The 12,500-nt window shown below is 39.1% G+C and overlaps 2 protein-coding genes across 5 annotated transcripts in view; one reads left to right on the forward strand and one right to left on the reverse strand.

Moving 5' to 3' along the window:
- LOC135109817 (uncharacterized) overlaps positions 1 to 1,353 on the forward strand; it is a 3,512-nt gene extending 2,159 nt beyond the window's left edge. For both annotated transcript variants that reach the window (XM_064021535.1, XM_064021534.1), the window contains exon 3: positions 1 to 1,353. This exon is cut by the window's left edge and continues 386 nt beyond it. In XM_064021535.1, the coding sequence (XP_063877605.1) occupies positions 1 to 460 (460 nt within the window). In that variant the 3' untranslated portion in view covers positions 461 to 1,353.
- The window catches only part of LOC135109814 (integrin-linked protein kinase homolog pat-4-like), a 12,444-nt gene continuing 662 nt past the window's right edge, over positions 719 to 12,500 (reverse strand). For 2 of the 3 annotated variants that reach the window (XM_064021530.1, XM_064021531.1), the window contains exons 2-10: positions 11,737 to 11,834; positions 11,056 to 11,221; positions 10,507 to 10,699; positions 9,924 to 10,004; positions 9,295 to 9,490; positions 8,782 to 9,025; positions 8,288 to 8,387; positions 8,038 to 8,168; positions 719 to 7,852 (exon numbers count right to left, since the gene is read on the reverse strand). In XM_064021530.1, coding sequence (XP_063877600.1) covers positions 7,703 to 7,852; positions 8,038 to 8,168; positions 8,288 to 8,387; positions 8,782 to 9,025; positions 9,295 to 9,490; positions 9,924 to 10,004; positions 10,507 to 10,699; positions 11,056 to 11,221; positions 11,737 to 11,825 — 1,350 coding nt within the window. In that variant the 5' untranslated portion in view covers positions 11,826 to 11,834 and the 3' untranslated portion in view covers positions 719 to 7,702. Of the gene's footprint in view, positions 7,853 to 8,037; positions 8,169 to 8,287; positions 8,388 to 8,781; positions 9,026 to 9,294; positions 9,491 to 9,923; positions 10,005 to 10,506; positions 10,700 to 11,055; positions 11,222 to 11,736; positions 11,838 to 12,500 lie in introns of all 3 variants that reach the window. The other variant, XM_064021529.1, reaches the window with a different exon arrangement.

Consider the following 12,500-nt stretch of genomic DNA (forward strand, 5'->3'; position numbering starts at 1 on the left):
GACAATGAAGGCAAGGCCATGGCCTGAGGCCATTGTGGTGCGGGGCTCAGCTGGTGCTTCAGTGACATTGAAATCTGTCTCCATAAAAAAAGGACTTACTGGCAGATGGATCACAGGAAATATCTCCCGCCTCAGCATCATCGGAAGTAATCTAAAACTGCTGCCAGAGGCTTTTGCAGGAGTGAACATTGTGGAAGATGAGGAGTCAACTACAGGCATTACTCTCTCTGGGAATAACTTCATGATACCATCCCTGCCTTCACATGCTCTCCCCTCAGATGCACCTGTCGTGCAAGCACAAAAAAACCACATTGTCTGCCAATGTCAGAACCTTGCCTGGCTGCTGGAGCCTCCTAATTCCCCACTGAAGGATAGTGTCAAGGATTCCCTGATTTGTAGAAACAAGTCTCTTTATCTATTTCTGCCATCCTGTAAGACACGCTTTCCCTTTACAGTTTAGGACTCTGTAAAATCTAAAAAATGCATTACATGAAAGTAGAGATAGCCAAGACAAGATGTTACACTTCATTATAACATTAGAAATATGGAGGTAGAGGTCTCTATCTTATCCCACTGTGCCTTTTTAGTTGCCTTTCATGATACACAGGGAATACGGTGGAAGTATTCTTCTAACCTGACAGTGAAGTGTGTGTCGAGGCAGTGTCCCCCAAAGGATGATGCCTATCCACCTTGTTATAACTTATTCAAGTAAAGATACTTTTTAATTTCAGACATTTATTAAGTGGTCTAGTATACATATCAATATTTTGGTTCAGGCATTCATTAACATAAAACTGGCAGTGATTTACACAAACTTAATATTATTAGTTGACAAACACTCCATGCGCACTGAACACAAAACTATAAGTGAATGTGTGTGTGTGTGTGTGTGTGTGTGTGTGTGTGTGTGTGTGTGTGTGTTTTGGCCTTGGCTGATCTGCTTAAGGGATGTGAGAGTATCCACAAAAATTATTCTTCCAAAAGGCACTGACTAAGAACACTTTCAAGAAAAATCACAAAAGCAGAAGAGATTCTTGGTGTGTGGGAAGGGAGGAAGGGAGGTGTTCTGGGTTGCAGGTGTGGGTGTGTTGGGAGGCGCATCACTGCCTTGGGGACTGAACAGGGGGTGTTAAGGGCTACTGGGATACAATGACAGTAAACCTTGGCCATGTCTGTTGGTTTGTAGTATTGATATGACACAAATTACTCAATGGTATTAGTGTAAGAATTAGTTAAAAAGTAATATTTATCATTACTTCTATCTGATTATACACTTTTAAAGCTGATTTTCATGAAAACTAATCAGATTAATATAAATGAATGTATGACTGATTAATAAAGCATCAAATACTGTGAGTTTATATGAATTATGATGAAAGGCATTCAGCTTCCTACAATATGTGTGTGATCTTAAGTCTGAATCATCAGTAACAAATAAAACGGTGCAGAACAAACACAGTAGCTGAATGTAAACAAAGCTGATCTGATAGTACTCATATATGTAGTCAGCTTTCAGTCTGTGTTTGTTAGCCTGGTGCTAAGTGAGGCTTCCTAGAACATGGCTAAAGTCTACAGTAAATCCACAAGTCACAGCACCTCAGAGAACAACAGTGGTGCTGGACACGTGAATCCTACACTAGGAGACGAGAGATTTAAGGCACGGCCACAAGCCACCGCAAGTGTGAGGGCGGACTGCTTCCACCACTCGAGAATCAATGGGCCAAGTGTGGCGATGGCATGGAAGAGATACTTTTGCTTTCTTACAAAGGTGAAGGTTCATGGATAAAGATTAAATTCACTGGAGCCCCATTTGCTTCCGGGTACAGTTTGGGATGCCACATTCACAATGGAAAATGATACCTATATGCATCACTGCTAGAACATGAGAAAAAAGCACAACCTTTATCTGATTCTTGGTTAACTGCATCAGCATGGACCACAATGAAATGTTTGTAAGTAATGTTAAAATCATCCAGAGATTTGTCTGTTTCATGTTATATCTCTCATCACCCCTGTTACGATGGTGTCTACACTGAGTGCTCTTTTATACTGTGAGGCCTATTCCTGTATGTATTTAACAGGACTTCTCAGAATGAAATCATGAAAGTATTATATTGTGGGTCCATTCATAATAAAGTCTGAAAGCCTGTGAGATTAAACTGTTAACATTAAGCATCACATTTCTAGGATGTGAAAGTTTGATAATTCTGAAGAGAAACTTTCTTCAGTATTCTAAAGATACACAACTACATAATGAAAACAAAATCTTAGTAAAAAACATTATTTGCATTTTAAGTTATCAAGATTATTAGGCATAAAAAGTACATGCAAAATATTTAGTAATAAAAAAAAACTAATGAAGAAATGCTCAAAATCTTTCTTTCCCTCCATACCTATATGGGAGAGGGATTTTGAAGAAACTTACATAAACACCAAACCAAAAGCAAGCTCTCCTAGTTGGCAAATGCTGAAGTAAGATCAATGACTCTTACATGCACGTCACAGTGAGACTGGTCTGTTACTCGGCTGTCTACAAGGATGTGAGCTGAACAAAGCCCCACAGAGCCACCCAGCTTGAGTGCACTACATGCATGTGTCAATGTGGTGAGAGGGTTAACCTGCTGGTAAAGTTGTTCATCCTGCTGGTCAATTCATGTTATGATGAATTCATTACTAAGGCCAATTTCATAGTATCTTACAACCTTTTAAGATTACTACACAGCTGATTCATAATAGTGCTAAATGAAAAATCCTCTCAAATATTAATACAGATATGAATTATACATAATTAAAATAAGTAATAAAAAAATTGCAATATGAGATACTAGTTAAGATGAATGCAGTACTAAAGTCAAAAGGCACCTCATATAACTAAGCAACTTGTCACTTATATCAGTTTATACTGCCAATAAAACAACATTATCATCTTGCACAATTACTAATCCATAATCATTCCTGACAATCTTACTGGATACTAAATGACAGAATGGCTGTGATGGAGTAAACCATTGTCTCAAAATCCACAGAATAGAATATACAAAATCACTGAAAATTTTAAATTCAATTTGATGTAGAATTTCTAACAATGCATATGAAACAAAAGTATATTTCTTGAAATATGCAAACTTAAGTTCTGGCAATATTTCACTATAAATTGAGTTTAAACTGTAAATCATAAGGAAGAAATTTTACATGCAGAGATTAATACATGCATAATCAGAAGTTATTAGTGTGTAAATACAAGTGATTTTACAATCACAGACTTGGTTAAATGATCAATGAAAAGATAAAGCTTACAGCTTCATCCCTTTCTGAGTGACACATTTTCTAAGCTTGTGAAAACTTCATACATACTTCACTAGTCATGATGGACATGAATCCCAGGAAGAGGAGAGAGGCTGGCAGACAAGTACAAGTAATCATTATTAATGGGATTAATTCCAGCCACCTAAATCCTCCACCTTCACCAACCATGACACTTGGTGTAGTCAAGGTCACACATCAAGTTACAGTCTGCATTCATTTCCTCTGTGCTTTGTTTTCTCTCAATCCTAAGCCCACTGGTCTGTTGGCTGCCTAGTAGGAAAATCTGATCCTGACAGATTCTCAGCAGGTGCAAGGGCTCAAGATTGAGGGAAAATGGTGAACACAGAAGTGAGTGTGGCAGATTACTTGATTTCTGATCATGACTAACTCTGTAGCAGGGACAAGGTTATTCATTAGTCTTTACTCTGTATGTAAAATATATTGTATAAGTTTATATTGTAGGGGTTATTTGACAGTACTTCTTTATTCCAGGGACCACTCTAACCTGTATGGCATGTAGTAAGTTTCTTTCCCTTTTATTTTCTTGTGAATTATCATGTAAAAATAGCACCACAATTCATCACTTGCAATGGAAGAAAGCAAATCACTGCAAATGCAATAAGGCATCCAGTTGGATAGATATAGATTACATACACATGAAACACAGCATTATTTTATGGGTGCACACTTCACAATACGACTTAGCAAATACTATAATACTAAGGGTCACATTTTCAAATGCATCAGGTTCTCACGAGAACAATTTTCAAAGGCCACAGAGATAATTAGTTGGGTTCTCATGACATCCTTACCACTGGTAGTGCAGAAGTTCTGTAAAGCTATCACTATAATCATGAAAACCCTCCTAAAAATCTCCCTATCACTTCCACTAGAGCCTGTTGAAAGCAGTGGAGGTAACCCATCAAAACATTTGAAAATATGGACCTATGTGCTATGTGACTTTGTGTCAGTTATGCTGGAGGTTGCTCTAAATGCAGTCGACTAAACCTAAAGCATTGTTTCCTCCATAGATGACCAGAAGTGAGGCAAGACAAGACTCGGGACAACACTTGAAACTCACAACAGCAAATAATTATCTTTTGCACTGTAGCTCTAGACAATCAATCAGGTAGCAAGCAACCATCCATTCCTGCATCATCTATGGAGGCAATAGTAGTACATTATATAAGACTATGGTATTGAAATAAAAGTTGAGAGAAGTACTATTATATTACAAGTTGCATAGATAACGTGTGATGTTCTCATTTTTCATTAAAGTAACGTAAGGCGACTAAGACAAGACCAAACTCAAGGAGGCTACGCTACGCTGCCACCTTCCCTAGACCCTAACATGGGACTGCCTCTGATGGATCACCCTCAGCATGCCAGCCACACCCACGGCTACCAAGCAACACAAAGAAAGTGACAAAGGAGATGTCTGATAACACTGTCTGAATGGAGATGAATTAAGCCACCAGCAGTTTGGCTAAGAATTAATTATGATCGTCTAAACAACAAATCTAATAAAATAAGTTTATTCTAAGGACAACATGAAAGAGCATTAATTTTTCACTATGGGAAACTTGAGATGTCAGGAAAATTAATAAAATTATGATACATGAATGGGAATCAAATAGGAATATACACAAACAAGATGAGTTGTGCATAATATACTGACGTTTATAATGATGTAAATCAAACATACCTTACAATGCTATAAACAAGAGTAGCGTGGTGTGACGGACATGCTCAACTGGTATTCTTCTCCCTCCATTCCCTCACCCAAGAAGGCATTAATTTAAACTAGGATACAAGTTCCATGAGACCGGGCAAAACTTTGGTTCCTGTTCCCCATCCCATATCCTGTCTAGTGATGGCATTATTAGTGGTTAAGATATACATATGAATCTTTCACTCTGCTTCCTCACATGCAACACACACACACACACACACACACATACACACACACACACACACGTACACAACCATGTAAGCACACATTCAAACGCATACACTAGACATACAAAGCAGCAAGGGGCTGGATCGAAACATTAGCATAAAACCCACCCTAGTGATCCAAGTAGAGCAGAAGTCTTGCACAATATCTCAGATCTCAAAACAAGTCAAATTTTTAAACTTTAGGTTTAGATATAATGACTTATTATGGACCATTGCTAAACATCATGCCTCTGCTCTCTGAAATCCACCAGAATGAGGTTTTACCAGATTCTTGGCAACTATTCAGCAGATATATGGAAGCAAATAGTCTTAACATTACTGGTACTGAGTGATGACTGTAAAGGGACTGCACTTCACAGCGAGATCATGCTATACACAGGGACACTAAAATGTGGGAAAAGTGTGCAGAGAAGTTTGTAAATAACTTTATACAATGATTCCACTAATTGCCAGATGATGCTGTGCTTCCCTGGCAGAATTACTCTCTGCTTGAAGAATGGCGTTTACCCATCAAGACAGCCACACGACTGCTATTAGTGGTGGGATGCTGCACAAGATAAAATGGTGCTTCATTTGAAATACATGCAGGTGTTTGCACCTAGATGAGAGAGAAGAGCAAGACCTCACACTACACTGCTAAATGCTGAACCACTGCAACACACTGCAGCCTCACAATACCAGAACACAGTTAATTGGCACACAAACAAGGTCATTACTCTCATCTCAGCGGAATACTACGTGTTAGTCTTGAGTGTCTCGTCTGAAGACATGAATCTGTTATTTAAATTTATGACTCTAATACCTACATGAAGAGAGCTTATTAGGCTGATTATACACTACTTTTTAGGATGCTGTATGTTAATTTTATATCTATAAAAACATGATCAGACCTAAAATATAGAAAAAATATATATGTATGCCATAATTCAAAATATGAAACTTATATACTTCTTCTTTCTATTAAAATCATGACTCCACCTTATTACAAATATTAAATTAGACTGACAAGAAAATATATATTATATATATATGTATATATACTATATATGTAATTTCCTCTTCCTTGAACTAGCTACATTACCTATGTGATGACTTGTACAATAATGCACTTTGAAGAGTGTTAAATTAATAAGTTTTTGCAAAGCCTAACTATACTAACAAAGAGGAGTTATGTATTGCTGTCAAGAGGTTTTAGAAATTTTGCCTTAGTAAGATGTATATACATTTGTGTCCTCCACGGATTAGCTTTCCATGACAAAATTTCTGCTGGTCCACAGTAATGTAATACCAAAATTTATTGCACTCAACATGGATGCAAAAATTTGAGACAAGATTAAAAACAAGTAAATGAATAAATAGAAAAATAAATCACCAGACACACAAGAAGAGTAGATGTAGCATAAAACCAATGGAAAGGACACATTTACTACCTTGAATTTGGAAAAGCAGAGAAAAAAAATATTACCAGGCCTACAATAAAAATAAGTAAATAAATAAATAATGATGAAAATGAATAACAAATAACTGGCTGGAAGTACATGGCAAGTCCAAGTGAAAAAAGATGGCATATCGTAGGGCACGTTTTACTGATTCTTGCCCTCTGGTGGACATTACAATCACCGCACGGATTCTCATCTTGTTCTGGCGGTGTCTCCTTAGCACAGCAGACAAAACCTTCCATTCATAGTAGGGGGAAGCAGTTCTATAGTATTATTTGAAAGTCTATATTAATTCTTGCAAGTTCTCCACCACATGTACACCTCATTTTAACTTAATTTCAAAAGTGCCTTGCGGTTCTGAATGCAAGTTGTCCTGTGCAAAGATTCTTCTGTTATAAGCAGGCAGCGAGTTATTGATATGGCATACTTATATATATGGTTACATGGGGCTCTTGATATACTGGATACAACTTTTGACACTGTGAACGAGTCTTCATCAGTGAGCAAGATACAGTGTAAATGAAGCTCTCTATCTGGTCAAAGACTTCATATGTAACTGTTCAGAAGCAACTGTAATTAACTGTTGTAAGAAAGAATTCAAATGGTGTACACTAAGCATTTAAATGTTGACAATAATAATAATCATGTGCAGAAAGGACCTCATGTAACATATCCACTCCCTTCACAGCACATGTAGCACTCACACTAGTGTACTACAGGACTCAGTGGTAGGTACATGAGTCTATCATTACCATTTGTTTGCACGGTCTGATATACACACACAGAACTACGAACTGGTGCATGTATTGGCCATCCACTACACACACGTCCCTTCTTTTAAAATGTGTAAATGGGATCTTAACAAAGCCCTGAATCATGAGGTGTACACAACTTTCTTCACAACATACTCCAAACCCAAGACCAGCATGGATAAGTAACCACACACAGAACCCACAGCCACACCTGCTGAGAGCCTTCCTGATGGAATGAGAGGACTATTACTGGGAACACATCTTCTCCAGAATAGGGATGATCATGTCAAAGGAGGGTCTCTTTCCTGGGTCCTCATTCATGCAGATACGGATGAGTTTGGAGATGTGAGGTGAGATACCTGGAGGTACACTCACCCGCAGGCTCTCACATGCTATCTGTAAGGATAAGAAGTGGCAGGGAGAATCAGTATGCTGTCATCTTGGTCTCTTATTCTTACTTGCTTTCTGTAAAGGGAAGAAGAAAGTAAGAGGTATCTAAAGTGTCATTATTCCGTGATCTTTCCAGGATTATCTATAATGCAGTCTCCTATTTCCCTCCTTGCACAGCCTGTGTCACCCACCTTCATGCCAGCCTCCATGGGGGTGAGGTCAGCAAATGGCACTTCCCTGGTTGCCATCTCCCACAGGGTTACTGCAAAGCTCCACATGTCTGCTGCCTTCACATTCAGGTCCTTAGGTTTCTTCTGGAGGGCTGTGCACAAGGGAAGGAGACAAATGGACATAGATATGATGGCATGCTTTATTATTCATTTGCATATCTAACAGAAATCTACATTATACGTATCTCATAACCCCATCACCACAATTTACCTTCAGGTGAGAACCACTGCGGGGAGTATACTTTTCCTCGCTCCTGGAATGAGAACTTGGCATCTGCCATGCTGATGCGAGCTGTGAGGTCATCATCAATCTGGGGGTTAAAAGTTTAGAGGTTTACTAAAGATTTGTAAACTTATACAGATCCTGAACAATACATATAAGAATATCAATGAGTAAAAAAAATAGGTGCACTGATGGTATAGGAACAAAATAGAGAGGCTGAGATGCCAAAGAAGGTTGAAGAGGACTTAAACAAGCAACTCTTCAAAACTTAACACACAAACTAACACAAAACCCAATCCATCCAATTTTATTCAGTCCTTGTTCTAATCTTATTCTAGCATCCTACTTTTGAATACAACCAAAAGTGTCGACAACAAACTAGACACTGAATTTGTATGAATTAATACCGAATCCTATCATCATCTTACAGGAACTCAAACTGTATCTGACCAAGACCATTAACAGTGACCACAGCAACTTACCATGACATGCTTGGAGGAGAGGTACAGATTGGGCACCACCTTCTCGAGAGAATGGATGAATGCCATGCCCTGAGCAATGTCCAGGGCAAACTTGAGAGCCTGGGCTGTGTCGACGACGAAATTGCTCTCCTCATGCAGTATGTTGAAAAGTGATCCAAGCGGGAGGTACTGCGTGATCACCACCAGGTTTGGGGGACTGTTGCAGCACCCCACCACTGGCAGCACATTGGGGTGTGAGAATATTCTGGCAAAACAAGGAGCAGTGTTGTGGTGAAAAGTAACCAGGAGGGTGGATACTCATAAAATTATAGTAAAAATAAAGCCAGACTCCTGAAAATTTATCTTTACACCCAAAAAAATAAGAATGTCCAATGGAATGATGATGATGTTGAAGACAAAAAAGATTAAAGGTGCAGTGTTGCCATTCTGTAATATCTCAATCTGGGAAACTTCAAACCTACAAAGCTCTAGTGTCTCAATCTGGGAAACTGGAAAGATAAACCGCTGTAATACCTCAGTCGGGGAAACTCCTCATTAAAGTCGCGACAGATGCGGCTGGAACATTCCCTGAGAGCGAGGATCTTGGCCACGATCTCATTTCCTTGCCACTTGCCCCTCCACAGCTCCCCAGAGGGACTCACAGCCATCTTGGTGTGCAGGGCCAGCTCACTGATGTTGATACCCTTGTGGCGGGAGAGTGTGGCATCTCCTGAAGACACACACAGGACCAGGAAAATGTTATGAGTATATTCCTTGTCATACTCAATCCCACATGGCCCAGACAGAGTATCACACAATCTCACACACACATCAATCACATTTAACTTTAAAATGCATACTTAAGATCTACAGCCTACTGGAAAAATGGATTTTTTAGGTCATATACATCAGATACATGGGATTATTGCAATGGTAAATAAAAAGCAATGGCAAAAAATATACACAGCTCCATTACTAGAAGCAACAAAAAAGTTAATTCAGCACTTAGCACTGTTCAGAGGAATGGAAGCCAACAGTGTTAATAAAAAAATAAACAAATGAATGAAAAAAAATACCAATAAATATACAGAACTCCAAAAATAAAAGCAATAAAAGTCACTTCAGCTCTAAGAACTGCTAAGAGAAATGAGGGCCACACTCACGACTCCGAGTCTTCAGCCCCAGCCAACTCTGGTCCTTGAAGGCAACTTTCTCCAGGTTCTGTCCGCTGTCCACGGCCATGGCTGAGCAGAGATGGCAAGAGTGTTACCAACAAAACAGAAACTCCACAAGTTATCTACCTGTCCATATACAATACACTGAGGTCCTCCAAGACAAGGCATCTCACCTAGTCTCACTGTATGAAGAAAACCAGAGCAAAGGATTTATTTGCTAATGTAATCTGACTGTTTATGGTACTGGTAAAAAACAAGTTAAAGTAGAAATTAATTTTTTTTTTGGACTGGTGCATTTGCTAAGTGTTGGGTTCCCTGCACTCCACCTTCTTTACTGTGTTAACTGAGGAACCAGGATGCCCACCAGGTGAGATAACAAGGTGAGAATGGAGTTTCTAGTCCCTTCTTTCTATTTCTTTTAGATGCCCATTGTGATGAGTAAGGAATACAGTGGCAGTGCTCTAACAGCCTCTCTGAAGAGCATATCCCTGATTACTCTTTTCTACTAAGCAAACTCACATCCTTTATATCACAAGGCAAATAATAAATACAAAGTCAATAAAAAACTCACTGTGAAGCTTCTTGGCCATGGTACCACGGCACTTGTCAAGCGGCACCTCCCCATACTTGTTGATGATGGACACGGAAGCACCAGCTTGCACTAGGTCCTCAGCAATCTGTGCATAGCTCCAGAAGCAGGCATAGTGCAGTGGGGTGTTGCCGTGCTCATTAATGAAGTTGACGTCTGCCCTGTGTCGCAGCAGCTGGGAGGGGATGTGGAGGGGGAATGTTACTGGATGAGCTACCAATCATTACTAAATCCAGCAACATCAACTTTCAGGCAAATTGTCCACTGCTACTGACCAGTCCAGATTATTTGTCTTAGGTAATCAAAAGTTGTCTCATTAGATCCCACAATCTTATAAAAACTGAATGAGTAAGATTAGTACAAAACATAGTACTCTACACATAACTTACTACTGGTACAGACAAGTCCAGATTATTATTCACAGGTAATAAAAATTCATACTATTAGATCCAACAATCTGATAAACACTGAATAACATCAATACCAAACATAATAATCTACACATGAGTTACTTCACCACTCATCACTCACCACAGAGACAACATCCCTGTGCCCGTGTGCCACAGCCAGGTGGAGGGGTATGTCGTCCCCGAGGTTGGTGGGGTTGATGCGGGCACCTCGGGTCACCAGCATGTCCACAATGGCCAGGTGACCCTCCTTGGCAGCCCAGTGCAGCAGTGAGAAGCCATGGTCGTCCCTGATGTCATGAGAAAGGTGTTAATTTGCCATGACATTTGTTTATTTATTTTTTTTGTGTGTGATTGTCGTTGCATACATGTGGTTTTATAGTCATTATAGGTTTCTGAGGCACTCATTCTCCTTTTATAACAGTGGCTTGTTCATGTGCTTTGCTATGAGTTTATAGACATTTAATATAGAAGTTACAAGATGTCAGTTGCCACACACAATAGCATCCATGACTGTAGTTTTCAACCTTCCATTGCTTATTCAAAGCTCTAAAAAATATACTGCCCTTTGTGATACATACTATGAATTGAGAAGTACAAGGAACACATTTTCTCAATAACACTGAAAGACAAGAAGGTAATTAGCCAACCCCTTCACTTCTGTTGTTCTCAAGGATTCTGATGGCTAGAAGTAGCAACAGTGACAGGAGGGAAAGAAGACCCTCATCAAGGTAAGAAATCAAAGGCAAAGCAATAATCCTAGCAGCACCATTCTGCCCCACCTCAGCCAACACCCGGGCCTCACCCTTGGTTGAGGTCGTGCTCCGTGTCGTCCAGCCACAGCCGCACCTGCACCGTGTTCCCCTCACGACACCAGTGGAAGATGTCCTCCATGGCTCACAGCTGCTGGGGGTTAGTGATGGGTCAGACTCGATACTTGTAATTAGGCATAGAGTTTAATATAGCTCATCATACATCATCATAGATATTAAGAATAATATATGGTCTGAATACTAACCATCAAAACACTGTGTGGCCTAAGTAAAATATGGATTAAAATGCGCTTTGGCTTTAGTTAATATAGTTTACCTTAAATCATCATAGGTACTGGGAATAATATATAGCCTGGACTCTAACCACTACATCATTTTATGGCCTAAGTAAAAAAAAAATGTCTGAAATGTATTAAGACAGAGTGGCTCAAACATTTTACACACTAAACTAAACATGGCCAATATTTTTCCTGGCTTAAACTGAACACACCAAAATGTTTTGCAGTCTGAATTGTAAATGGCTAAAATATCTTAAACCCAAAACTAAAATCAGCTGGAATGATGAAGATGAATATCTCTTCTTTTTTTTTTTTTTTCAATACAAGGATGGTTAACACATGGAATAAACTACCAAATGAGGCTGTGAAAATATTTAAACCCAAATATGACTAATATAACACAGAGAAGAGGCACACCGTTTTATGAGCTGGTCTCCTTTACCTATTTCTTATTAATTACACAAAACAAACTCTTACAACTTACAAACTTACTACCAGTTGATACTAGCAAAGGCAAA

This window comes from Scylla paramamosain, chromosome 19 (assembly GCF_035594125.1).
Source record: "Scylla paramamosain isolate STU-SP2022 chromosome 19, ASM3559412v1, whole genome shotgun sequence".
Lineage (NCBI taxonomy): Eukaryota > Metazoa > Arthropoda > Malacostraca > Decapoda > Portunidae > Scylla > Scylla paramamosain.